Below are 25431 nucleotides of genomic sequence, written 5' to 3'. Positions count from 1 at the left end.
GTGGAATGCAGTGGGGACAAGCAGGTAGAAATACTGTCTGGGCGATTGGGAGTGAAGACTGGGGGATGGATTCCGACTAGGTATGTGGATTTGGCAGTCAGCTACATAAGACTGATAGATGGAGGGAGACAAGTGAGCATTTGCCAGGGGGAGAAAAAAAAAAGGGAGAGAAGTCAGAGAACTTTACTGTGCATCACAAAATCAAATGGAGTTTAACAAGAAAACAGCAGTGTCCAAATCTCAGCGGATGAGGAATGACAGAAAGCCACTAGATTTATGTCCTTGGAGAGTTTCAGAAACATGGTGAGACTCAAAGCCAAATTACAGTAGTTATAAAAAGGCGCGCGCGCGCGTGTGTGTTCTAGTCCTTGCTTTATCTCTAACTAGTTGCTTTATGCAAGTTGTTAATGTCACTAGACTTCAGCTCTGTCGTCTTTAAAATGAAGGGATTCTTTAGAGAAACTCATCCAGACTCTAAGAAGTTGAAGTAGACATTTTCAATGAATGAAATGAACGAAAGAATAAATGAATAACACTGTATCTATTTCCTACCAGTTCTAGAAAGAATTTCTGTAGATAAAAAGTGGTTAATATCTATCCTTCACTCTAAGATGTCTTATTGTGAAAGGAAATTAATCAGTAATAGATTATTTGGTGGAAACTGTATTATCAAGAAAAGGTTTTTCAAAACAACAATTCTTGATTATTTTATCATTCGATCCTATAAAATGATACTTTGTAACATTGCAAAGCAGACAGGTACAGGAGACGCTTGGCACTTAATGTTCTGACACGTTTGTTTTGATTTTTAGTGAATGTACAAGACATGCAATTCTGCTCATATGGATTTCTTATCCTTAATTTTTTTTTTTTTTTTTAGGTCATAGCATTGGTTACTTTGGAATTCCATAATGTGCAAGAAGGAAAGCATACTGCATTTCCAGCATTGTCTGGGTAATCATTTTCTTATACATTGCCAAAGCTGGTTTCCCTCCCCCGTTTTTCAACAAAGTCAACCTACTCATAAAACCAGTAGGTGACTTAAGGACCCAGGGGTGAGAAAGTAATTGAACCTCAAGTCCAGATTTTCAATATCTGCGATGAAGCATTTTGAAAGCCTGACGAAAGCCCAAGGACAGTCAAAAGAGTCTATGAATTTTGAGTGAACTTCTTCAATATAAAATTATTACTATTTAATGGGTATGTAGCATGTCCTTTTTAGGGTCTTTTCTTCCCACTTACAATCTTTCCTCCGGAAGTTTATTTACAAATTTATTACGTTATTTTTATTATACATTAAAATACATAGTATACATACTGTATCCTATTAAAAACTAGGGGAACCTGGGTGGCTCAGTGGTTGTGTCTGCCTTTGGCTCACATCACCCCCCTGCTTGTGCTCTCTCTCGCTGTCAAGTAAATAAAATCTTAAAAAAAAAAAAAGCTAAATTTATTTTCTGGGATATTTACATTAATGAAGTTCTATGCAGAGCATTTTCTCAGTGGACTTGAATTATGCAACTGGATTCCAGAATTTTCTGACAGTCATGCCAACTGCAAATGGCTTTCTCTGGTATCTAAAAGAAGCTATTCTTCGAGGAAGCCGACGACAGGCTAGATACGTTCTTCAAGCCAACCAGAAGGGTTCAGCTGTCTTTCCTGAATGTAACATATCTGACATATGATCAGGGGACAAATCAAAGCAGAAAAAAATAATTTTAACAAGCAGAATTCATCCCAGTATTTAAACAATTAGAATTTTACTTCATTTCAGAATGTTTACAGTTGAAAAAAAAGGTATTTACTAAAGCCACATTATTCATATGAACAAAACTTTTATAGCAAAACCTTGGTACATGAGCATTAGTAATCTGAATACTATATGGATATAGAAGGTATTTAAAAAACGGAAATGACGTATTCCAAAGGCTGTAGTAGGCACAATATATATGCTTGTATTGGGTCTGCAAGCATTATACTAAAATTCATTACATGTGATCCGAGAAGTTGCAGATTTTTCAGCACTATGTACTGAAAAGGTACAAAGGAATATCATATTTCTCTTATGTTGAAAAAGCAGGTACTCAATACTACAAAATAGGAGCAGCAAGTCAAACCAACAAAGAATTCAGTTTTTGAAAGAAGTATTACAGCTATGGCTTTTTAACATTCATTAGTTGTTTTTTGAGACTGGTTAGAAGTCTGGCAAGTGAAAAAGAAAAGTCTATAATACAACATTAATGACATAATTTACAAGGCATCTGATATTCAATGGGTTCAAAATTGGGAAACAAAGAATTGAGCTTGATCTTCGAGAAAAATTTCGAGGTACTACATACATCTGCTTCCTCCCACCCATGTTTTGGCATAAAAACCTTTCTGCAGAGAAGTAAAAGTTTTCCGTGTGACACGGCAGAAGAATATTTTAAGATAAATCATTACAATCTACTTTCAGTGTTTAGTAACCGTAAAGAAAACAAGTCTTGTAAGGGCCAAGTAACTAGATATAGTCCTTGGGATGGAATTTTCTCATGTTTTGTAAAAAATGGGTTGAAATATGTATTCATGCTGATGATGTATCCGTGCTGATAAAGGTGAACATTTGGTAAAAATGAGAAAAAAATGTGAGATTTTTCAGAGCATAACTAGTACTACATCATATAGAAATTGCCTAAAGGTAAAAATGTACATCTTAGATTCTCAGAGGTTTTATTTTCCAAGTAGCAATTAAACCTAAGTATCAAACTGAATCATGCAGTATTTTTACCCATCAGCTACCGTGTTAATAATATCGGGGGACAGAATACTATTTTTACCCCCTTTAAATGTGTAATGCTCACAAGTCATCATGTGGAACTCAAATCACACACAAAGGCAAATCATGAAAACACGTTAAATACTTCAAAATGCCCATGAAGACATGCCAGAAATGATGCTGTTTCTAGAACACAGAATTGTTGGAGGCCAAAACTAAAGCCGTAGGTGTTACTGCCACTTCTAGGTGTTTAATGCTGCCTTTTTTTTTTTTATTTTATTTTTTTTTTTTAAGTGGATGCAGGTCAGTGGGTTCGGTCTCTCTGGAGGTTAGCCCATAATTTCTGCAGGTTCAGTGACCAACTTGGATCCATCCCAGGCTGTCTTGAACTGTTCTGGAACAGGAAATTCTCTCTGGAAAAAATGCAGAAGAACGAATTTACTTAAACAGAGGAAAGGCTGATTTGTATCACATGGTGGACAAAGACATTTTATGGAATCCAAACCTGTGTTGTGGCGAGGTCTTCCGGGTCCCGTGGAGATCTGCATCATTGCGCGTCGGGTCTGTGACTGTCTGCTAGCATCATCATTAAAGCTAGAATCTACTAAGAGCCAGGCATTCTTCTAACTACGAGATATATATGGTCTCTGTTAGTCTATAGGCCCAGAAGCTGGGTGTTCCTGACATGCCATCTACGGGGCGCAGGTCTGAGAAGTTGAACAGATGGCCGAGGATGGTATGGCCATAAGCAGCCAGACTTAAAGCCAGACAGCCTCTCAACCCTCTCTCCGCCACAGGCAAACTTGCCCAGGATCATCTGGGGGAGCCTGTTAAAATGCAGATTCTGATTCCATAGATCTGGGGAAGAGAATGGCAATCTGCATTTCCAACCAGTTCCGAGGGGACACTGAGGCTGCGGATCCTAGTGACACTGACTAGAAAGGCTTTGCTCCGGCGTTCTCTATAGACTCTCCAATGAACTACGAAGTTGTGCTTTGGGTTGTATACCAACGTGTTACCCTGCATTCTACCACCTCACTCCTCCCATTGGAGTAGGACACGCATGAGCATCACGGGAGGGGGGCGGCAGGGGGGCGGAGCCAAAGTAAAAGTAGTTTGGAATCTCTCCACTCCCCAGAAAGTGGTTCTGCAGTCATTTAAGAAAAGGATCACCGAGGAAGCTGGGAGGCAGTCCCCTTGGCCCCGGCTTCTGGGCCCTCCTGGGATGTTATGTGCTCACAGCGCGGCTGAGACCCCAAGTGTCTGATAAGCTGTGTCTCTGCTCCTCCATCAGCGCGACGCCCTCTTGCAGTGGAACCCACACACGAGTACGTATTTTCTTAGATGTGGGATCCAACTGCCTCTTCTGGAAGTAAACAAGGCTTGGTGCTTGCTGTCAAGTACCAGGTAGAGAATGCCCCAGAGTGAAGGTAGTTCTTTGACAGCTAACCGTACTACAGATAGCCGTTCCCCATCTCTTTTGGCGGTGAAGTGACAGTAATATGATGACATTCTTCTCTGGGTGACGGACTTCTTCAGGATGAGTCCTCCCCACCACCCACTCCCAGATTACAAGGTCCATGGTAGGACCTCTGCCTGCTCCCTACTAGCTCCCACTAGAAAATGTTATCAAGAGGACCATGGGATGAGGGCACAGGAAAACCTACTGATGGGGGAAGACTCCTTTTTCAGCATAAAAGCTCAGGTGTTGACCCATACTCCCACCTTCGGTCAGGGGATCTGGAGCTCGGCCCTACAGTGGAATGCCCTGAGAAGCTCTACTGAGCACAGATGCCTGGGACTGCGCCCAGGGATGCTAGCTCAGTCTGGAATGCCAATCCAGACCCACGGCTTCTCTCAGCGGATCCAGCTCCCATGTAGCGGAGCCTTCTGCTGGAACAGTGCAAAGGCCAGGGACCAGCCTAACATTTGGCTCTCCCGTGCAAAGCTGCTCTGTATCAGCTCTAGTAATGCTCAGTAATTTTTATGTAGAGAAGGTGAGAGGGCTCTTCCCAAACTCGGGGTTAGTTTAAGCAAATAGCCACGAAGCGTGGCTCAGTGTTGGCAGACTTTTGCTTTTCAGCCTTATGTGATGGATTCTAGGCTACATCCCGTAGCACGAGGGTAATGCTGAGGAATTTACGGACAGGTGAGAGAACATTCAAGCACGGTTGCTGTCTGCCTAAGGATGCGGATGGTGACTGGCCCACAGGCTGATGGGGGTGTCTTCGAAGTCACTTCTCCCATCCTTCTCCGGCTCACCGCCCCTTCCACAGTCAGAATCAGAGGGAATCACCTCTGGGTTTATCTGCACGTCCAAGAAGGGACAGCGAGTAGAAAGCAACAACTTGCTTCCAGAGAGCCACAGCTATCAAGTCCACCACACTGCGTGATGCAGAAGATGGATACATTTGGACTTCCTTCTCTTTCTTTCTTTTTTTTTTCTTTTTTTTTTTTTGGTTTGCTTTTTAAAGATTTTGTTCATTTATTTGTGAGAGAGCGAGAGTAGGAGAGCACAAGCAGGGGGGAAGCAGCAGACGGAGAGGGAGAAGCAGGCTCCCCACAGGGAAGGGAGCCCGATGGGGGTCTCCATCCCAGGACCCTGGGATCATGACCTGAACCAAAGGCAGACATTTAACCCACTGAGCCACCCAGGTGCCCCTGGACTTCCTTTTCAACGTGGGAGGGTATCTGCATGCTTCTCCTATTAGCTGCTTTGTTGCAGGAGAGGAGGCCCAGAAAACAAGTGGTGGCCGAATGACTTAGGCTGGGGGTCTGGGAAGGGCTGGATGGACTGCCGGCGTCGGAATCCCCCAGGATGCCTATTAAAATACCGATTCCCCAGACCCCACCCGAAGCCTCCTGAATCCAGCCCCCAAGGCGCAGACTCTGGGAGTTGGCATTTCCTTGGAGCTTCTCGGCGGGTCCTTCCGCTGAGTTTGAGAACCCCTGACCCAAGTATACCTACAGAAATAGGTCGACTTACTATCACCCCCTCGCTCGAATTTCTCCCTCGTGTTTGCCTTCACCATAGCAAAGGACAACCTTCAGGCCTAAATACCGTGAACTCAGGTGCGCGAGGTCCTATCTGACCAAGGCTAGCCCGTGAGGTCAGTTATGAGTCCGCTGCCAGGACAATCACACATCGAATTCCCCTCGTGCCCGCGCATCAACCCACCAACGAAGCTCCCAGGCTGGGAGTCAAGGAATCAGTCTCTGAGAACGCGACTAAGGGAGGCTCCAGAGAAAGTCCTCAGCGGCTTTGAAACGGTACTTACGTAATCCCCATCCTGAGGAATAAGGACATTCATTTCAGAAGACTTGGCGCTCACGATCTCACAGCCCAGCGCATGCTCACTGAGGTATATGTGGCAGCCTTCCGTCTTATTGATGGAAATGGTTGGCACTTTCCCCATTACCTGAAACAGGCAAAAGAACGGTCTGGCACCGACATACGTAAAAACAGCACAGTCCGAGGGCCGTGGCTCTAGGAAGGGCGGGGTCAGCGCTGGAGAGGGGCGTGAGTAGCATCGTCTCCAGGCTGAACCGGTGGGTGTCATTTGGGGACAGAATGAAAGGACCACACAAAGGGATTCTTAAGCCTCAGGGTCTCTTTTCCTGAGACCAAGGGAAGGGATTAATGCGAAAACAGCAGCTAAGCGTTCAGAAAAAGTCTCACAACCCTCTAGTGGATTTGAAACATATATTTGATTTCACGGATAAAAGTAACAAGACGCATTTTGCTTTTCTTTGCTGAAAATGTTAGTTCTGACAAATCTATGAATCTTGGGTTAAAACAAATCCTAATACTGTCATTTCAGAGTAAATACATTATTCTGTAATTGAGTAGATTTTTTTTTCTTGAACCTAAATAAGAAACAGTACGGTTCTTTTCATAGAAATCTTTCACCAGATAAAAATCTCACTGGCTCAATGTGAAGCTTGAGTAAGACAATGAGTGTCTAAGTATTTTGAAATGTATTAATTGCAGGAGCCAGAAGTGGGGACGTGGTTTACGCCACTCATTGCATGGATAAACAGGACCATAGACAAATATAGACAAAGACAAAGAATAACCTCCTTTATATTGTTTACAAATATCTATGTGCTATAAAAATTCGGTCCCGTTTCACATTTCTTTTTGAACAGGTTTCAGACATTGCCCTCTCCCCCAATCTCTATAGGGGCCGACTGTTCCCCCAATGACCATATTACAACTCTATGATTTTCCTTCTTGTCATGGTAATTGACGTGATAAAGACCTCTCCTCTTTCACCCCGAAGAAAAGGCTGGTTTGCAAACCCAAGGGGCAACTCCCGTTGATGGGGCAGATGATGTAAGGAATTCCTTAGGGGGAGTCTAGCCAGGTTGCCACACTTCTCTGTTTTCTCCTCTCTCCATAGAAACTGGACACTGAGTTAGAAATGAGCCCCAGGGCCAAAAAAAAAAAAAAAAAAAAAAGGCAAAGGTAGTTCAAGGTCAGGTAAGCCCAGGGCTTTGACATAAATGCAGTAATAATACATGTATCTGTATTTCAAGAATGTGTCAGCAGTAATGTTTTGGTAATTTCTAGATTTGTTTATCTTAGAGTGAGGAAGAGAATCTACACGCTGCCCAGAGTGGTACGGGGAGCGAGGCAAGACGAGAGAAAGGATAAACTGCCTTGGGTGATTTGTTCGTGAGGCAGAACGGGGACACGGGAGGCAAGTGCAGGACGCTAATCCACTTTATTTATATTTATATACTGCTATGCTATATTAAAAATGCTTCAATACCCCACGGATCTGAAAGTCTGAAAAAGCAACAGCAGACCTTAAAAACATCGCCCTGATAAACGGTGAGAATGGTCTTTTCCACAGCATTTCGGTCAATGCTGCATGAGACGAGTTTATCTCCACGCTCTTTGCCCCTGGTGGTCTGGGAACACTTTGAGAACAGAGCTGGTTTCTTGTCAAGAGAACTGGGCCAAAGAGTATCTCCTCTGCTGAGTGACAGGTGATGTGTGACCTTGCCCAAGCCAATGCTCTAGCATGTAATATGTTTCTAGATTAGTTAGGGTTTTCGGAAATTTGTTTCTCTATAACAAGTTTTTTTTAGGGGATGCCTGGGTGGCTCAGTTGGTTAAGCGAGTGCCTTCGGCTCAGGTCATGATCCCAGGGTCCCGGGATGGAGTCCTGTGTTGGGCTCCCTGCTCGGCGGGGAGTCTGCTGCTTCCTCTCCCTCTGCTGCTCACCCTGTTTGTGCTTTCTCTCTCTGTGTCAAATAAATAAATACATTTTTAAAAAAGTGGTTTTTAAAAAAAGATTTTATTTTAAAGTAACTCAACACACACAGTGGGGCTCAAACCCACAACCTTGTGATTAAAAGTCGCATGCTCCAACGACTGAGCCATCCAGGCGCCCCCATTTCTCTATAAAAATTTAAAGAATTTCCATGTTATACTTAGTCTCTTCTCTCCCTCATCATTTGTCCTTTTTTTGAGGGTAGTTTGCCAAAAACAGAATAACTGGCCCAAATCATGTGAACTTTGGTGCATGCCCTTTTTCTCCTTTCAATCTTTTAAGTAATTGAGGTAAAATCTGCAAACATAAAATTCACTTTTTTTTTTTTCTTAAAGATTTTATTTATTTAATTGAGAGAGTGAGCAAGCAAGTAGGAGCAGGGGAGGAGCGAGGGGGCAAGGAGAGGGGCAGAGGCAGAAGCAGGCTCCCTGCTCCGCCAATGAGGAGGGGCTCGATCCCAGGAACCCTGGGATCATGACCTGAGCAGAAGGCAGATGCTTAACCAACGGAGCCACCCAGGCGCCCCTACAATTCACTTGTTCTACGTGTACAATTTAATGATACTTAGTAGGTTTACAGAGCTGTGAAGCTATCCCTTCGGTTCTAGAATATTTCCATCACTCCCCAGATATCCCTAATGCCCACTTACAGTCAATACCTGTCCTTACCCGGAGGACAAACACTGATTTCTGTTGTGTGCAGCCCTTTTGAAACAATGTATTAAATGTCTTAAACAGGAAATGACATTCACTTGGTTTGAACACCCAAAACCTTGAAAAGTATTCAATCAAATACCTCTCTCACCTCTGAACCCTGCTGTCAAGTTCCTATCCCTGTTGGACAGATAACCACGGCATATCCTTCCAGATTGTTTTTATTTATTTATTCTTATTATTATTTTTTTTAACCAGATTGTTTTTAGAACACATGCCCATCCTTAAGAAAATTAGGATGTATTTCAAACTTAGAAACATAAGAAATACACCAAATACTTAAACATGTATGTCAAACAGCTTTATCAGAGTTTAACATTTGGCTTATTGGCCTTTTTTTTAGGACAGTTCGCTTACAGCACGGTTAAGTCCTCCCTGTACCATCCGGCACCTCATTCACTCCCTTCTCCCTCCCTGGATGAAACCGCTCTTCTGAATTTTGTGCTGACCATTCACACCAGGACTACCCCTGAGTCAGGTGACCTGGAGCCCTCATAAGCATATTTTCTTTCTTTTTAAGTTTTTATTTAAATTGTAGTTAGTTAACATACAGCGTGATATTAGTTCGGGTCCTCACAAGTGTACTTAACAGGTGTGTATTGTTTTGCATGTTTTCAATCTTTACATAAAGGGACACATTGTCTAGTGCCTGCCATTCTGTCATCTGTCTTCATTGCTCAGTGCTGCTTTTTGAGATCTACCTATTTTTATTCATCTAACTACAGTCATTTTTGTACATAAAACTACAGTTATTTTATCTTATTTATTTCTTTTTTTAGAGCAAGAACATGCAAGTGGGGGCAGGAGGGACAGAGGGAGAGGGAGAATTTTTTTTTTTAAGATTTTATTTATTTATTCATTAGAGACAGAGAGAGAGAGAAAGAGAGGCAGAGGGAGAAGCAGGCTTCCTGCTGAGCAGGGAGCCTGATGCAGGACTCGACCCCAGGACCCCGGGACCATGACCTGAGCGAAGGCAGATGCTCAACCATCTGAGCCACCCAGGCCCCCGGAGAGGGAGAATCCGATGCGGGCCTCGATCTCTCGACCCTGAGCCAAAACTGAGTTGGATGCTTAACCAACTAAGCCACCCAGGTACCCCTCTTCTTCGATCGCTTTTAAAAATGGTTACATGGTAACTATGAAAAATGCTGACTCCTGGGGCACCTGGATGGATCAGATGAGACTATTTCCAGGATACTTTTCACCTGGCTAAATAAACAGGTGTTCTGGATGGATCAGATGAGAGTATTTCCAGGATACTTTTCACCTGGCTAAATAAACAGGTGTTCTCACCTCGGTCACAGAATATGATTTCTGTGACTTTGCTGGCGGGGTGGGGGGGATGTTGGTTAAAAATGATGTGGAGTGGGAGAAAGCGTGGATCTTTGATGCAGGAACTTCCAGTATCCAAAAGAGTTCTTCAGAAATTGTGGCCTCATTATTAGGTTTATGTGAGCCATATTTCTCCTTGAGGAACTGGACTTCTTCTGATGAGAGACGTCCTTAAAATTTTCATGCATGATACTCCGGGAGAAGGAGGACTGTCCAATTAGTGGATATATGTGGTTGGCAGAAACGCTAAGTTGGGAGGTGGTATTATGGAACACAAGCTTCAAGAGGGCGAGGATGCTTATCTCGTTTGCTTCCTGCGATTTGTAGAGATGAGAGCAGGACCCGCACATCAGCCGTGTTCAGTAAACATCTGGCAAATGAATGACCGAGGGCGTGCTCTATGCTATGGCTCACATTTTAGGACCTAAAGCAGGAGCCCAGGATGGTCGAGTTTCCCCTGTTTCCACAGCGAAGACAACGATATGGTAAAGGCCTGGGAGGGCTTGCTTGGCTACCCTCTCCCAAAGTGGCTCTCTGTCCAGGAGGGGGATTTGGGAAGCAGCGGGAGCAGAACGGTTAGGGGGCAGGGCACCTACACAGACGCGCCACAGAGAACACAAGCAACTGGAATGGGAAAGCGTCACGGGTCCCCACAGAGCCTGTGTGGCAAGACCACTGGGAATCTGGGCTGCAGAGGACTGAGACACCCCCCCCCCCCCAGCTAACCTTGTGTTTCAGGGCAGGGAACTCGGGGTCAGAGGTGAAGCCAGCCGCCCAAGTACACGTGGTGGGTGAGGACAGAGCTGGGGCTCGCCTGCCCACTGCATTAACCGGACACACAAACCAACGTCTTAATTAGCAGCGAGTGAAATGTAAAATGTCCACTCGAACACACTCTAGTTAAAAGTGACAGCAGTAAAAAGCCCAGTGAAACAAGAGGGAGAGATCTGTAAAACCAGAATCCAGTTTTAACCAACGTTTATCAGGAAACATGGGATCGTAAGGGGTTAATTAACAATACGAAGAGAGGAGCACCAGGCTGACTCAGTGGGTAGAGCATGGGACTCTTGATCTCGGGGTTGTGAGTTCGAGTCCCACGGTGGGCATAGAGATTACTTAAAAAAGAAATCTTAAAAAAAGAAAAAAACAGTATGAAGAGAGTGTAATCAAAGGTGGAAGTTAGAGTTGGCCAAAGGCAGGAGGTCCTTTAGCTTTTGGCATATTGTAAAATCCCACTGGGTTAAATCAAAATTAACTAAAGGAATGCACGTTTTCCCCTAGTTTGCAAGTTCAATTCCAAACCTACTTTCCAGGTTGTTGGTCTGATTACCTCACTGACTTCAGAGAAACTCCTCCACCTCCTTACCCAGAGCCAATGCTCCCTGAGCAAAGAAAATTCTCTTCGGGATGGTGCTGTTAGGCTGGGAGCATCTCTTAGTATCTGTGTTCATTCATTAGTGGATGCCTCCCAATCACCACCTCCGCAAACATTTACTGGACACTGGCTGTGTGCAGGGGTGCTGTGCCAGTTTCTGTGGCCATAAAGATGAATTATGTGCCCCTGGAACAGGCCTGGTAAATGGCGACTGCGGTGCAAGACAGGATGTGTTGTAAGAGACTGAAGAGGAGGAATTAACACCGTCCAAGAGAGGGCTGGATGACAGAGCTGTGTCTGATGGGAAGGGAAGAGGAGCTCTCTAGGTGGACACGGCCAGCTCCGTACAAGCAGGATGGTCTGAATAAAGATGCAAAGGGGGCATAAGGCAGGGCTGAAAAGGCCACTTATACGGGGGCGCCTGGGTGGCTCAGTTGGCTGAGCATCTGACTCTTGGGTTTTGCTCAGGTCATGGTATCAGGGTCGTGAGATCGAGCCCCGCATCAGGCTCATGCTCAGCAGACACTCTCCTTAGGATTCTGTCTCTGCCCCTCCCCCAACTCACTTGTGAGGAAGTAAATAAATAAAAATAAATAAGTGAAATCTTTGGGAGGAAAGAAAAGGCCCCGTACCTGCATTTGAATATCCTTGGAATTAATCACTTCCACGATGCCTACCACGTTGTCAAACACGAGGCCGAACTTCTTACAGTTGTCTAGGAAAAACAAAACAAAGCAAAGCTCCATTCAACATGCCCATAGCATGTTTATGCAAAGCGACCACAGTGACCAGAGGGGGCCCCCAGTGACCACCCGCGCCCCCCCCGCACCCCCCAACATGCTGCCATACCGATTGTTATGGAGTTGATTTTTCCTTTTATCCGCAGAGTGGACTTGTTGCATTTGAAGATGTAAGCCACTTGTTTCAGTTCCGTCTCTGAAATCACCAGGTCATTCCTGTCCTCTTGGTACTCCTAAAATGAAAACACACGCACATACGAATCTAAGGACGTACAGGCGGATGGGCTCCCTGACATGCTGGAATTACCATGGGGTTCAACACTCATTACAGCTTTTCGGTATGTTCTTTCCAAATCACTTTTTTTTTTTTTTTTTTAAAAAAAGGCAAAACCCCGGCTTTTCCTTTGGTTTTTTGTTTTTTTTTTTAAAGATTTTATTTATTTATTTGTCAGAGAGAGAGAGCGAGAGTGAGCACAGGCAGATAGAGTGGCAGGCAGAGGCAGAGGGAGAAGCAGGCTCCCTGCTGAGCAAGGAGCCCGATGTGGGACTCGATCCCATGACAGGATCATGACCTGAGCCGAAGGCAGCCGCTTAACCAACTGAGCCACCCAGGCGTCCCCTTCCTCTGTTATTGTAATGATGGGGATGGATGGAACCACGGCCTAGAAGGGCGTCAGGGTCCATCTGCAAACAGTCAAATATCAGGCACCCGGGCTGGTGGGGGGTGTGGGAGCTTTCCGTTAAGTCTCTACGCTGAATCTGGACTTCACGCTGCCGCTTCTAAAACAAGCAGTGCAAACAGGTGGGACGATGGCGGCGTAAGCCCGTGGGTACTGTTACCCCAAGACAGCCTTTCCGGGGACTCTGGTCCTCCAACTTCGGGGAAGCTCCCTGGACTGGCAGGAGGCACCAGCTTTCGTGCACATCTGAAGGGTCTCTGTTGAAAGTGCTGGGTGGCGCGGGAGGTTACGTTATTTCTTTGTCAGCGGGACAGACGTCCTCCAACCAGAATGGGGCACAGGTGAGAAGTTTATGGAAAGAGTGGTCAAGTAGAGACAGAAATAGAAAGGCGGGTGCCGGGCTGAGGGGAGGAGGGAACGGGGAGTGGTTACTTGAGAGGCACAAGGGTCCCGTTTTATAAGATGGCAGGAGTTCTCCGGCCGGCCGGGCTGATGGCCGCACAGCCATGTCAATGCACTTCATGTCCAAGGTCATTAGATACACTTAGATATTAGGATGGCAAATGACACGTTTTGTGATTTTACCACGATTTAAAAAATAATTTTAAAACACTGCGGAAAACAATGTACAAAAAATAAGCAAAAAACAAGTCGATGGAAGCTTTCAGAAATGCCCTAGTTTCTACTGTAGCCGGTGGCTTGCGTCTTCGTCACGTCTCTCAGAAACCCTTAAGACCTCAGTCAACAGTTCAGCCTCGGTAACCCTTCCACCTTAGTCCATGGTTTAGCAGTGGTCCTTTCCCGGGAGCATGTCAGGAATAAAGAAGAAAGCGCTTCACTCACTACTCTCCATTTCTTTCCTTCCAACTCGAACATAGGAGCGTGCTTCTGAGAAGAATGAGAGTGGGGGGCTCTGGGGCCTGGAGCGTGGCTTTTGGTAGGAGATGGAGTTTGTCCTCCTTGAGCCCGTAGACTGGGATTCTTGTACGTCTTCTGGTCATCTGTGACGTGCCGGAGCCCTGGGAAGGTAACACACAGCTACGTGTCTTTGTATTTTATGCAAAGGGAAATGCCCCTCACTCCTTAAATCAATGTGATGCAAAAAGCACAAGGAATTTTGATAATTTCCTAACAGTCTAGTGTTCTCTCAAGGTTAATGACAGGCAGAGTCCAAGACCTTATAAACACAGTATTAATTAGAAGCTCTGTAAACACTTTTTTAAATTGGAGATGACAGATAAAAATCCTACAAAAAGCAAACAAAGCATACGGACAAAAGGGATGGCATGATTTACTTCTTTTCTCATGGCTAAATCATTCCCCAGGCATAACCTGCAAGGATACGGCATCCCAGCAAGTATACGTCAGAGTACGGAATTGACTTTAGGGTTATGAATTCATTCTCTTACTTTTCAGATAAGGGAACAGCCCAGCCAGTTGGAGCCAGAGAAAAATTTAGAATTTGGTGCTCTTAGCTCCTGGCCCAGTGCACAAGGACAACTGTAAAATAACTCCTATTACCCGTCTAAAGCAAAAATGCATTTGTATAAACCTTATTGTGTAGAATGCATGTACATCCTGACATACTTTAAATGTTGTATGATTTAAAACAAAACTGTTCATGGTGAGAACAGAAGTACTTTAGTGATAGAATTATTTGGCAACCTGTACACTGCCTGAGGACAGAGATGTGATGTTTGACATTTTATTTCACTCTATCTTAATGCCTTGGTTGTAGATGGGGCTGGAGCGTCGGAGGCTTAAGTGGTGATGCAGTGCAGTGGTCTACTTAGAACCCAGAGTCTCTGAGTTTTTCTTGCTGGTCCATGCAACAGCCCACTGAGCCCATCTGCCTCAAGGTGAAGAAGGCTGCAGGCTTCTGCTTTCCCAGCAGCAGCTCCCTGTGTGTTGGGGACAGGGATGGAATGATGCATTATGGGCTCTGGGGATCTGTGTGCCTGGAGCCAGAGGGAGACAGCATCAAGGTCCAGTTTTCTCACCTTTTGTAATTCCTTCTCCTTGGTTAAGCTGGGCAAATAGAGCAGAGCGTGAAGGGGAGGGCTCCTCTCTTTTGCCTTCATTCTCAAAGAGTGGCGGTGGCCCGGGGGGAGGTGGAGGAGGAGGGGGTGGAGGAAGGCCAGGCCCAGGGGAGAGGACTGACAATGCGGATGCTGTCGAGGCTACTGGACCCTGCGGGAGAGAGAAAAGGGGAAGCGTTGCCTTCAGACTGATGCCCTCACTTGAGTTGGGATTTTGCTAACGTCACTCAGAACCTGTTACCGGTGAGGAAATGGGGTTCAACATTCACAAACAGGCACTGAGGGGGCACATCTGCGCATCCTGGGTCTGTTTGGGAGCTCTGGGACCGAGGTGGGGATCTACCCTGGGAGTGGAGCATGACTGAGCGGTACAGCCCTGTTGGTGGAAACGGAGTTCATGCTGCCAACACAGGGGCAAACCAAGCCTCATTCCCAGGGTCAAGTCCAAAGCTCAGGATGTGAAACAAACCAGCCTTGTCCAACTGAGAATTGTAAGAAAAATGTAGTCCAACTGATAAGAGGATCTGACTTTCTGGGCCACTGGGAACTGCAAACACCAATGAGAGAGAGAGAGTAGTGGAAAATACTCAGTGGTTATTAGGTGTTTTTGAAACCTTTTGGAGCAGCCCAAGAAAGAGATACTCCAACTCTTCCTCTGGAGCTCATTTTTTAATGCCTCGAACTGACCTTTAAGGAAGGGCGTCATATGACCTGGACGCCCATCAGATCTGAAAGTGATTAGCGTCCAGGACCCACCTGATGGCTTCGTTCATCTGATGCTGACAGTGAACTGACTAGAACCCGAATCCTTTCTGAGCAAGAGCTATGCTTACTCTCAGTTTTGCTGCTGTGTGAAATTCAAATTAAACAAAAATATATTTAATTATTTTAGAGAGAGCGAGAGGGAGAGCATGAGCAGGGGAAGGAGCAGAGGGAGATAATCTCCAGCAGACTCCCTGCCGAGCATGGAGCCCGACAAGGGTGCTAGTGGGGCTCGGTCCCACGACCCTGAGATCACGACCTAAGCCCAAACCAAGAGTTGGATGCTTGACCGACTGAGCCACCCAGATGTCCCATGAAATTCAAATACTGTTTTCAGTAGGAAGTTCTAATAAAGTTTACATGACAGTAAAAGGTGCTAGACAATAGAGGAACTTAAAACTAGTAGGATAGAAGCACACCTATGCCACAAACTTGAGTGAAACAGCATTTTACTTTACAACCTGTAGTAGAACAGTAGACCTATGATAAGGAATTATAAGTTAGACCAAGTAAAAAATGGTCAGGAAAAGTAGGGGCACCTGGGAGGCTCAGTTGATTAAGTGTCTGACTTAAAAAAAAATTTTTTTTTGAGATTTTATTTATTTATTTGATGGAGAGAGAGATCACAAGTAGTCAGAGAGGCAGGCAGAGAGAGAGGAGGAAGCAGGTTCCCCACTGAGCAGAGAGCCCGATGCGGGGCTCGATCCCAGGACCTTGAGATCATGACCTGAGTCGAAGACAGAGGCTTAACCCACTGAGCCACACAGGTGCCCCCAAGTGTCTGACTCTTGGTTTCAGCTAAGGTCATGATCTCAGGGTTGTGAGATCGAGTCTCACGTCAGGCTCTGTGCTCAGGAGGAAGTCTGCTTGTGCGCACTCTCTCTCTCTCTCTCAAATAAATACAAATCTTTCAACAATAGTCAGGAAAATTTAAAAAATTCAGAGTGACGGAAATGTGGTTTAGGTTCATATATTTCCAACACCAAGTACAAAATATAAAACATGTAAGTGCTAAATATTAACAAAGACAGAATATTCTTAATTTGCATGAACTCAGTGTTCCAAAGTATCAATATCGGGAAGTTTTAATCTAGAGTAGTTTCCAGTTCAAATAAAAAAAAAGTGTTATTTTCAAAGTACTTATTTAATCCTTATTATGTGTAGAATTACTCTAAAGATAAAAGATTCTTCTCTTCTTCAGAATGCATGTCTTAAAAATGGAGTAGGCTGGAGGTCTTGTCTCCTGAGGCGATAATTTGCGATGTTTTCTTGTTTCTAAGAAGACCAGCCTGACTCCAACAGGATCCTTGGGTCATGCAGAGAACCACTACCCAATTCCTGAGACTGGCCAATTTTTTTTTCTTTTTAAAGCCTCTTAAATGTTCACTGTTATGTTGCTGGGGTGAAATTTGAGAATTTGCTCTGAATCATGAACAGCGTACAATCTAAGGTTTTGCACATCAAACAGTGTTCTGGTGCTCTGTTCCAGATGCTAGGAGCCCTCAAATATTACTTTTACCCCTAAACACATAACACAGGGAGTGAAAGGCCAGACCCTCTCCTCACATCTGAAACACCACAGCTTTCTAGTCCTCCTATTTTGAGGAAAGGAGAGAAGATACTGGCTTCTATATCTTAGAATGATTGGGATGGTGCCCTGTTCTCAGAATTCAGAGTCTCTTTCCAAGAGCCATTAGGGGACACTGAAACCAATATGCCCCATATTCAACTTTCTGGAACTTCGATACTTTCAGAGGGCTGACCCGGGAACCAAACAAAGGATTTACTACAACGGTTGGATATAAAAGCCAAAAACGAAGAGAACTCAGGAGAAGCTGAAACTCTCCACTGATTCTTCGTAGCTTCTGGCACATTCTTGCTGCCCGCCCAGTGAGGGCACAAAATGAGGCTCTGGTTTCCAAGCGGCTTAACAGTGAGTACTCAGCCCCTCACTGCAGACAGCATCCTCAAAAGCAAACTCGTTAGCCCTTCCCTTGATAGGACTGCGGGGGCTGTCCCTTGCAGTGCAACCTGTCTTTGCCTCTTCCTCCTCTCCTCCTCCCTCCCTGGATATCCCAGCACAGGGTACCAGAGACTTCTGCGTCCTCCAGAAGGCCAGCCACACCCACTGGAATCACAGCCCAGCACGAATCTTCAGGCATCCCATGTGGAAAGAGAGGGAAGATGGTCGGGGAAGGGAAGGGAGCCAAGAATTCTGGAAAGTCTAGTGTGTGCCAAGTGCTAACTATTTCCATTCATTTAACAGATAGTTAATGCTCAGGAATAGGACAGGCTCTATGCCAGAGGTTCCCAAACCTGTGGGAACATTAGAATCATTGAGGGGATCTGTTAGAAATTCGAAAGCCCAGCCCTCATCCCAGAAACATGCTCTGGGAAGGTGCGACACGGGCATCTGCATCGTTTGAAGCTCCCGAGGTGATTCCAATAGGCAGTCAAGTGTGGGAAGCATCATTCCCGGCTACGTGCTGAGATTAATCTTAGTCCTCATAATAATATTACTAGGACTGTCTTGAAATCCCTATTTAACTGAAGACAAAGCAGGAAATGAGGAAGACTGATCCAACAGTAAACGGCCAGTAGGGGCACAGACAGAATTCGAGCACGTATCTGCTTGATTCCAAAGTCGTCTTCAGCAAAATCCTGTATATTATTTTCAGGACTAAAGAAAAAAGTCACTAGTGTAATTTAAGAACCAGAGACATAGGCTACCTCAGCACATATGTAGTGTGTTGCTCTTGGGGCTTTGGCTCGAAGAAACATGACGGAAGTATGGGGGGTGTAGTCATAACCGGGTTAATTTTTATCTCCACTATGCCTTGCTCTGGAAGTCTTGGGTGTTGAAACCCACATCTCAGCATCAAGTCATTCTTGGTACGGGTTTGTTGTGACTCTATGCCGTTGGTTCGGGAAACTGGCCTCTTGCCTTATTCATCTTTCCTGAGTACCTGGTTCCATTAATGGGGCATTTGCACCCAAATCTTGGTTCCTTGCCTAATGGTCAAGTTTTTCTGGCATGGGGACCTGACCTCTCTCTCTGCTCCTACCCCCACTCGCTCACTCTCTCTCTAAAATAAATAAAATCTTAAAAAAAATACTATTTTGATATGTTGATGAACCAAGTCTCAAATAACTTAGAGCCCCAGACTGGAAACAAACGAAAACACATTTTACTAAAGTCATTGTTAACAATGACCTGCAACTTAAAAAAAAAAAAAAAAAGAAAAGCAGCAGAGTTGTGACTTTAAATGGCCATATTCAAGGTGCAAAAGTTCGCCTCTGTTGCAGCAAGAGCACAGCACAAAACCTAGAAATCTGGTTTTGAGAGCTATCAAGATTAATTTTGAGAGCAGATGTTTGATTTATACTTTTTGGGGGGGGATGGACAATGACTATCTGTGAATCTCTTCCTCTAAATTAATTTCAACTGTCCTGGGAACAGCTGCTTCCTCTGATTTTAAATATACGAACTATAAAATAATGAAACCATTGTATGCAGCATGTGGAAGGCTTGTAATGTTTTGGATATATATGCCATATATATAACATGCAATACAGTTATGTACTAATATACACTGCATTTTTTTCATTAAATGTTACTTGAAATTAGCTACTAATCATTTTATTACTTTAGAATTTAGATTTTATTCTGCAGAAGAAACTACTTCTGGTTCTTAAATGAAACCTCCTTATTGTTTTGCTGGTGGCAATTACGGATGTCATTAACAACCCATTTTTATCCCCAATGGCAAACCATTGCCTTAGTGATCTAGTTAGTTAGGTTACAGTCTAGCTTTGGATCTAAATAATTTACAAAAAAGATTCTACTCCGATTATCCATTTTGCTAAATTTGTAGAAAGTGGGTCTAATGGGGGTACTTTTAGACAGAGGTTTCTATCTTTGTGAAAAATTAGGCAAAAAAGTGAAACATAGCTGCTTAAGTAAAAAAAACAAAAAACAAAAAACAAACTACCAACATCATCTCTGTTTGTCTGTCTCTTGGCCCTAAGTTTTCCATCTAAGATTTCTCTGCTTCATAATTGATTTGGTTGGGGACACCTGGGTGGCTCAGTTGGTTAGGAATCTGCCTTCGGCTCAGGTCATGATCTCAGGGTCCTGGGATTGAGTCCTGCATTGGGCTCCCTGCTCAGCAAGGATTCTGCTCTCCCCCTGCCCCTCCCCCTACTCATGTGTTCTCTCTCTCAAACAAATAAATAAAACCTTTAAAAATAAATAAATTAATTAAATAACGGATTTGGAAATTTTCAAATCTTACACTTTAATTCCAAGATTTTTCAAAGCCAACAATAATGGTAGCAGATGATTTGGTCTCCATAGAACCTAACTCTGTAATGGATAGATTGAAAGTGAATTAGGCTGAGTAGCCTCATCCGTCAGTCCACTCAGCACACATTTCCCGAGTGCCTCCTTGCAAGGAACTGGGTATACGGTGAAGTCAGCATGCACCCTGTTATTAAGAAACACGTAATCTAGCAGGGGTGTCACGTGCACAAGTAAGTAATCACAGACGACGCAGCATGATACAGGCCACGCGTAACATGAACTGGGGCGTGAAAGGCACAAATGAGGGCATGACCGACTCTCCCCAGGACAGTGAGGTTAGGGGAGCCAGAGAAGGGCTGTTGTGGCCTATGCTTGGGCTGCACCATCCAATGTGTGGGAGAGGATGGGTTCCTATAAAGAGAGATGCCGAGGGAGAAACGTACATGCAGATAACATTAAAGTGGATAACACCCACCTTTAAGAATAGGTCAGCCAACCTACATCTTGGCCTGTGTTTTTACCAGTTTTTAAAAAAGCAGAGACTAAGAAAAAAAAAATACCACGCAACAGACTCTTGGAACCAGTGGACTATGTCCCATACAACACAGTTTCTGTTATAATGTCTCCTCTATGAAACTAGCTTAGTGATAGTAATAATCTGAGCCACCTGTCTGGCCAAGTATTTGTGAAGATCACAGATAAAGCTACAAAATGAAACATCTGCCATGCAGTGGTACTATTTATGCCCCCCTCCCCACCGCCAGCCATCCTTTCCTTATGGCCCCCACCCAGGTCCCCTTCACACTTACACCCAGATAGCTGCCTTCTGATTCTTGGTCAGATTCTTTCTCTAGCTGCCCTCCCTGGAGCCAATCTGACCCATCCATCCCCTGGCTTACAGTTAGTGACCTCTAGGTAGCAGTGACAATGTACATGTGCCTAATGACACACTTCAGAAGCAGTTTAAAAATCGCAAAGCCATTTTAGTCACAAATACGCTTACATCAACGTGCTACAGTTGCGAGAATTCAAATTGTTTTACAACTGAAATTTTGGTTCAAATGCTGTTTGTTAATTTCCTAATATAGCATCTAAAATTCAAAGGTGATGGGGTGCCTCTGTGGCTCAGTCGGTTAAACATCTGGTCATGACCTTGGAGTTCTGGGATGGAGCCATGTTGGGCTCCCTGCTCAGGGGGGAGTCTGCTTCTCCCTCTGCTTCTCCCTCATCCCCCCTGCTTGTGCCCTTGCTCTCTCTCTCTAAAATAAATAAGATCTTAATAGAACAAAACAAAATAAAATAAAATAAGATACGAGGGTGAAGAGCCACTCATATACCACAATAGGAGGGAGGGGTTAAATGAAGGAAATACCAGTTTTAGAACCAAAGACTTTCTATACACATGACCAACTGTTCTTGTTGCAAAAAAATACTTCACAAATTCATGATTTAGGGTTTGTTTATATTTTAGAATCAAAACTAATTTCTTTCTATTTTTTGCAAGATGTACTTTGATCAAGAACTTAGTGAAATTGATACATTTCCAAATTTGTCAATTTCTATAAGTGCTTGTGAATTTTACTTTCATATTTATATCGCGCTTTCATTGGCAGACAACTATAATCAAGAAAAAAGATTGCACATAAACTAACAGATGATCATCCTGCACAACCTAAGTAGAAGCCAAAGGGAATTATGACTTTCGCCTCTATTTTCTTATTTTTATCACTTCCTATAATTCTGAGACTTCTTCTGCCAATGAAAACAAAGTTTCTGGGGGCCCTTCCAAGAAAACAGTTAAAAATATTACAATGAAGTGCTGTATACTATTTTAAGCATATGTTTATTAATAATTTTTTTAAAAGTCAGTTTTGGGACTATTTCCTATTTCATCTTTGGTAACAGAACACTACTTGAATTTTAGGGAAGAAATACAAAGATGGTCCCACAATTCTGAAGGAAATGTGGGGCCTATTTTGATCACTTTTCTGCGGAGACAAGGTTCCAAACACCCTCATTTCAAGAAGCACAAGAGGAAGGGTCATGAAAATACATCGCATGGTTTCGTCGATGACTTCTGATGGTCTCTGTCTTGCCCACCCTTCCAGCCACACGTGATCTCTCTTCATTCCTTTGACGACCTGGAGGGATGTGAGCTATGGAAGCCGATGAAGAAGAAACAGAACAAGAAAGTCCCTTCGGAGAAGGAGTAACGGCGTTAAGTTGGAACACAGCCTGGGAATAACATGCACAGTCTATATTAGTTTGTGGAAACCAGTAACTTATGGTTTTTATGCCTGTTGTACTCCTAACTTATGTATCCGGATGTGGCCCTTCAAAAAGGTGATGATTTCTGCTTTACAAGTGCCAAGCAGAAATGCTTTAGTGAAAGCAGATCAAGCCTTCAGAGCAGCAGAGTCTAGAAGGATCTACTGAGCACCATCTAATTTGCTCAACTGATGCAGCTATTTTGCATAAATTGTCTTGGTAAGTAGCCTTAATTATTAGTTTGCCCTTGCTTTGCTACTGCTATCTGGAACAAATCTGGCATTTCCAGATCGTCTTGTCTTCTTGTTGGCCAGCACTGGCAGCTTGAAAATATAATTTCTCATTAAAAAAAAAAAATAAAAAAGGAAAGATAAATTTTCCATTGGAAAATTTTCCAGAGTTAAAGATAGCCGAGTAGACCCATCAAAGAGGCAAACTATAGATAGCCAATAGTTACAGGAAGACCGAGAGTGACATGTGGCTTGAATTATCTGTTCAACTATTTCATTTGGCCAGAAAATCCTAGGTCTGAACTCTCATCGAATTAAAGTGTTTGCTTTTCTTTCAGATGTTAGGGTCTTAATGAAATGATAATATTTCTTCTAACTTCTTATATTCCTTAAATTTCTTAAATTTATATAAATTTCTTATATTTCTTAAATTTCTTATATTTCTATATCAAGCATATAGTATATGCTTGGTAAATGATGGGGTGAGGGAAATAAGGGTTGTTAGAAAGATGACTGACGTTTGGTTCTGTGAAAGAGTTTAAAAAAAAAAAAATAGAAGCTTTAGCATCTCCTGAACTTTATCGTTGAAGCACACGAAGAGTATCTTTTGTCTCAACCGCAGGCTCCAAAATTCACAGGGAAGTTTAATTGGTGCTCAGGTCCGGGAAGAGGACTGTGGGGAGCTCAGCTTGCATTAAGAGATGCAACCCAGACCAGTGGACTGTGGTCTGGGGGGGGCTCTGTGCTACATTTGCTACATTCCGGGCAGGGTTTGTCCTACCTGCACCTTCCTCCCTTCCCTTAAGAAACCCTTCTGGCTTCATCTAATATTAGCGTGCATTTACTGAGTTTACACCAGCTGGGAATTAGTGGCGAGCAGGTGGCAAGGGACAGGTGCAGGGGAGGCGTTTGGGACCAATAGTCTGCTGCTTGTTATAAAATGCATTGTCCATTTCGGTTACCACCCTTGGAGAGAAGTAGTAAAGAGACATTACTTATGCAGCTCTTGCACAAGGAACAGAGTCTGTGGCTAATGGAGTAACATGCTGGGAATTTCATCCTGAAGAACTGTGATTACAAATTAATGTGTTCTATGTAGCCAATGCCACTGGGCATGGCGTTTAAGGTCCCGTACCAGTCCCTGCTGCAGATTCCAGGCTGAATCAAAGCCCTGCCTTCATGAGCTCCCGGCCCCGGAAAAGAGGGGAAAGAGAAGAAAGAGAGAAGCACTTCGGTGTTCCCAGACGGCAGGCTCTCAGCTCTCAGCCTTTGTGTCTTTGCTCAGGCTGTGCCTTTGTTTGGAAGACTTCCCCAATTTGCAGTCTGGAAAATCCTTGCCTATCCTTCAAGGCTCACCTCGAACGTCTCTTCCTTTTCGTAGGTTTTTCTCTCCCAAGTGCAGATTTCCTGTTTCTCTATTGTGAGCACCCGTTAGGAACCCCCCGTGTTAGGGTTGTTCATGGTACACGGCAGTTATCTGTCAGTGAGTTCAGATTTGGTCATGAGCCTGAGCACAGGAGAGCCACTCATTCTTCATCTGCATGTTCCCGGTAATGTGGCCCAGTGCCTAAAACATGGCAGGTGCTTCATAAATATTTACTGAAGTGAATAAGGAACTGCTTCACAACGCTGAAAGTGCTAGGCATCATAAAAGCAGCACGAATTTTAAGGGGTGCTGTGGAGATTCTGTGGGGGGAAAGGGGAACTTCCAGCTTGGGACATAAGCAGAGAAGACAGGAGAGGATCTTGGAGAGACCATTTGAAATAGGCTCTGAAGGTTGGCTGGACTGGATTTGGCACAAGGAAGCAAGAGGGAGGAGGAGGGGACACAAGCCTTGCCTTTACAACTATCTGCAACTCAAGAGTTAGCATCATGCAAGAATTCATAGACTCACGTGAGTGATGTCTTTCTAGGCATTACCTTTTCTTTTTTTTTAAGATTTTATTTATTTATTTCAGAAATAGCAAGTGAGTGAGCAAGTCAGGGGGAGGAGCAGAGGGGGAGAGAATGAGAAGCTGAAGCAGATTCCAGCTCAGGATGGGGCCAGACGTGGGGCTCCATCCCACCATCGCGAGATAATGACCTGAGCCCAAACCAAGAGTCAGATGCTTCCCCCACGGAGTCACCCAGGCGCCCCGGTAGGCATTACCTTCTCAGGTGGCACATTTGTTTAATCAAACTACCACTGCTCGAAACTATCTTTGAAGATTGCCTTCAGATCTATTTACAAAAACATACAAACCAAGCAATCACTCATGCTCTATACTCTGTTCCTTTTGATTGAAAAGAGTATTACTTGACTTAATCCCCCCCCCCCCCCAAAAAGGGTCTTAATGGCTTTTGGCCATTTGAAAAGATAAAATTCACTTTTAAAGCAGGAGGATTTGCTATCATTTAATACCCTAAAAAAGATGGGCTGAAGGAAGGCTTTACTGGCTCTTGCCCTAGGGCCGGGAAGGACAGGGAGATGGACAAAAAATACAACCACGGTCATGATTAATGGGGGCCCGGTCTCAGGAAGTGGGCAAGTCCCCCCCGGAGAACGATGAGGGCTGAACTTCGAACCAGAGGAGCGGCTCCTCAGTGATGAATGTGAACCCCGGGGTGCCCAACGTTGTTCAGCTCTGGGCTGGAGTGACAGCGGAGCTCACTCAACGTCTCCTCTGGTTCAGGCACCCCCGGTTCTGTTCTGGGGAGCACCTCTGCCTGCAAGCCTAAGCCACCACCTTCTCATTTTCCTAAGAGTTGCTGCAGGAGAGGGTAAGGAACAGGACACTGCCAGTTACACCACTGCCTTCAACGTTACACACAAAAGAATTTTAAATGCACACACCTTAATTAAAATATTCCCAAGGTGATGGTTTAAATAAATTAGGAAGGTGTATTAACTTGCTAGCCCTCGGGTTAAGAGAGCTCAAAGTTCTTGTTTAGAAAAAGTGCTAGTAAATAAA

At 44.2% G+C, this 25431-nt stretch overlaps 1 protein-coding gene across 1 annotated transcript in view; it reads right to left on the bottom strand.

Moving 5' to 3' along the window:
* Window positions 1-1743: 1743 nt before the first annotated feature.
* LOC111156708 (cyclase associated actin cytoskeleton regulatory protein 2) overlaps window positions 1744-25431 on the bottom strand; it is a 132745-nt gene continuing 109057 nt past the window's right edge. The window contains exons 8-13 of the mRNA XM_022517746.1: window positions 14878-15067; window positions 13721-13896; window positions 12307-12430; window positions 12090-12172; window positions 6034-6174; window positions 1744-3168 (exon numbers count right to left, since the gene is read on the bottom strand). Of these exons, the coding sequence (XP_022373454.1) occupies window positions 3085-3168; window positions 6034-6174; window positions 12090-12172; window positions 12307-12430; window positions 13721-13896; window positions 14878-15067 (798 nt within the window). The 3' untranslated portion in view covers window positions 1744-3084. The remainder of the gene's footprint in view (window positions 3169-6033; window positions 6175-12089; window positions 12173-12306; window positions 12431-13720; window positions 13897-14877; window positions 15068-25431) is intronic.

The sequence above is a fragment of the Enhydra lutris genome, unplaced genomic scaffold (assembly GCF_002288905.1).
Source record: "Enhydra lutris kenyoni isolate GAN:26980312 unplaced genomic scaffold, ASM228890v2 scaffoldscaffold48, whole genome shotgun sequence".
Classification (NCBI taxonomy): domain Eukaryota; kingdom Metazoa; phylum Chordata; class Mammalia; order Carnivora; family Mustelidae; genus Enhydra; species Enhydra lutris.
The sequence above is the reverse complement of the archived record's forward strand: the minus strand, read 5'-3'. Positions and strand labels throughout refer to the sequence as shown.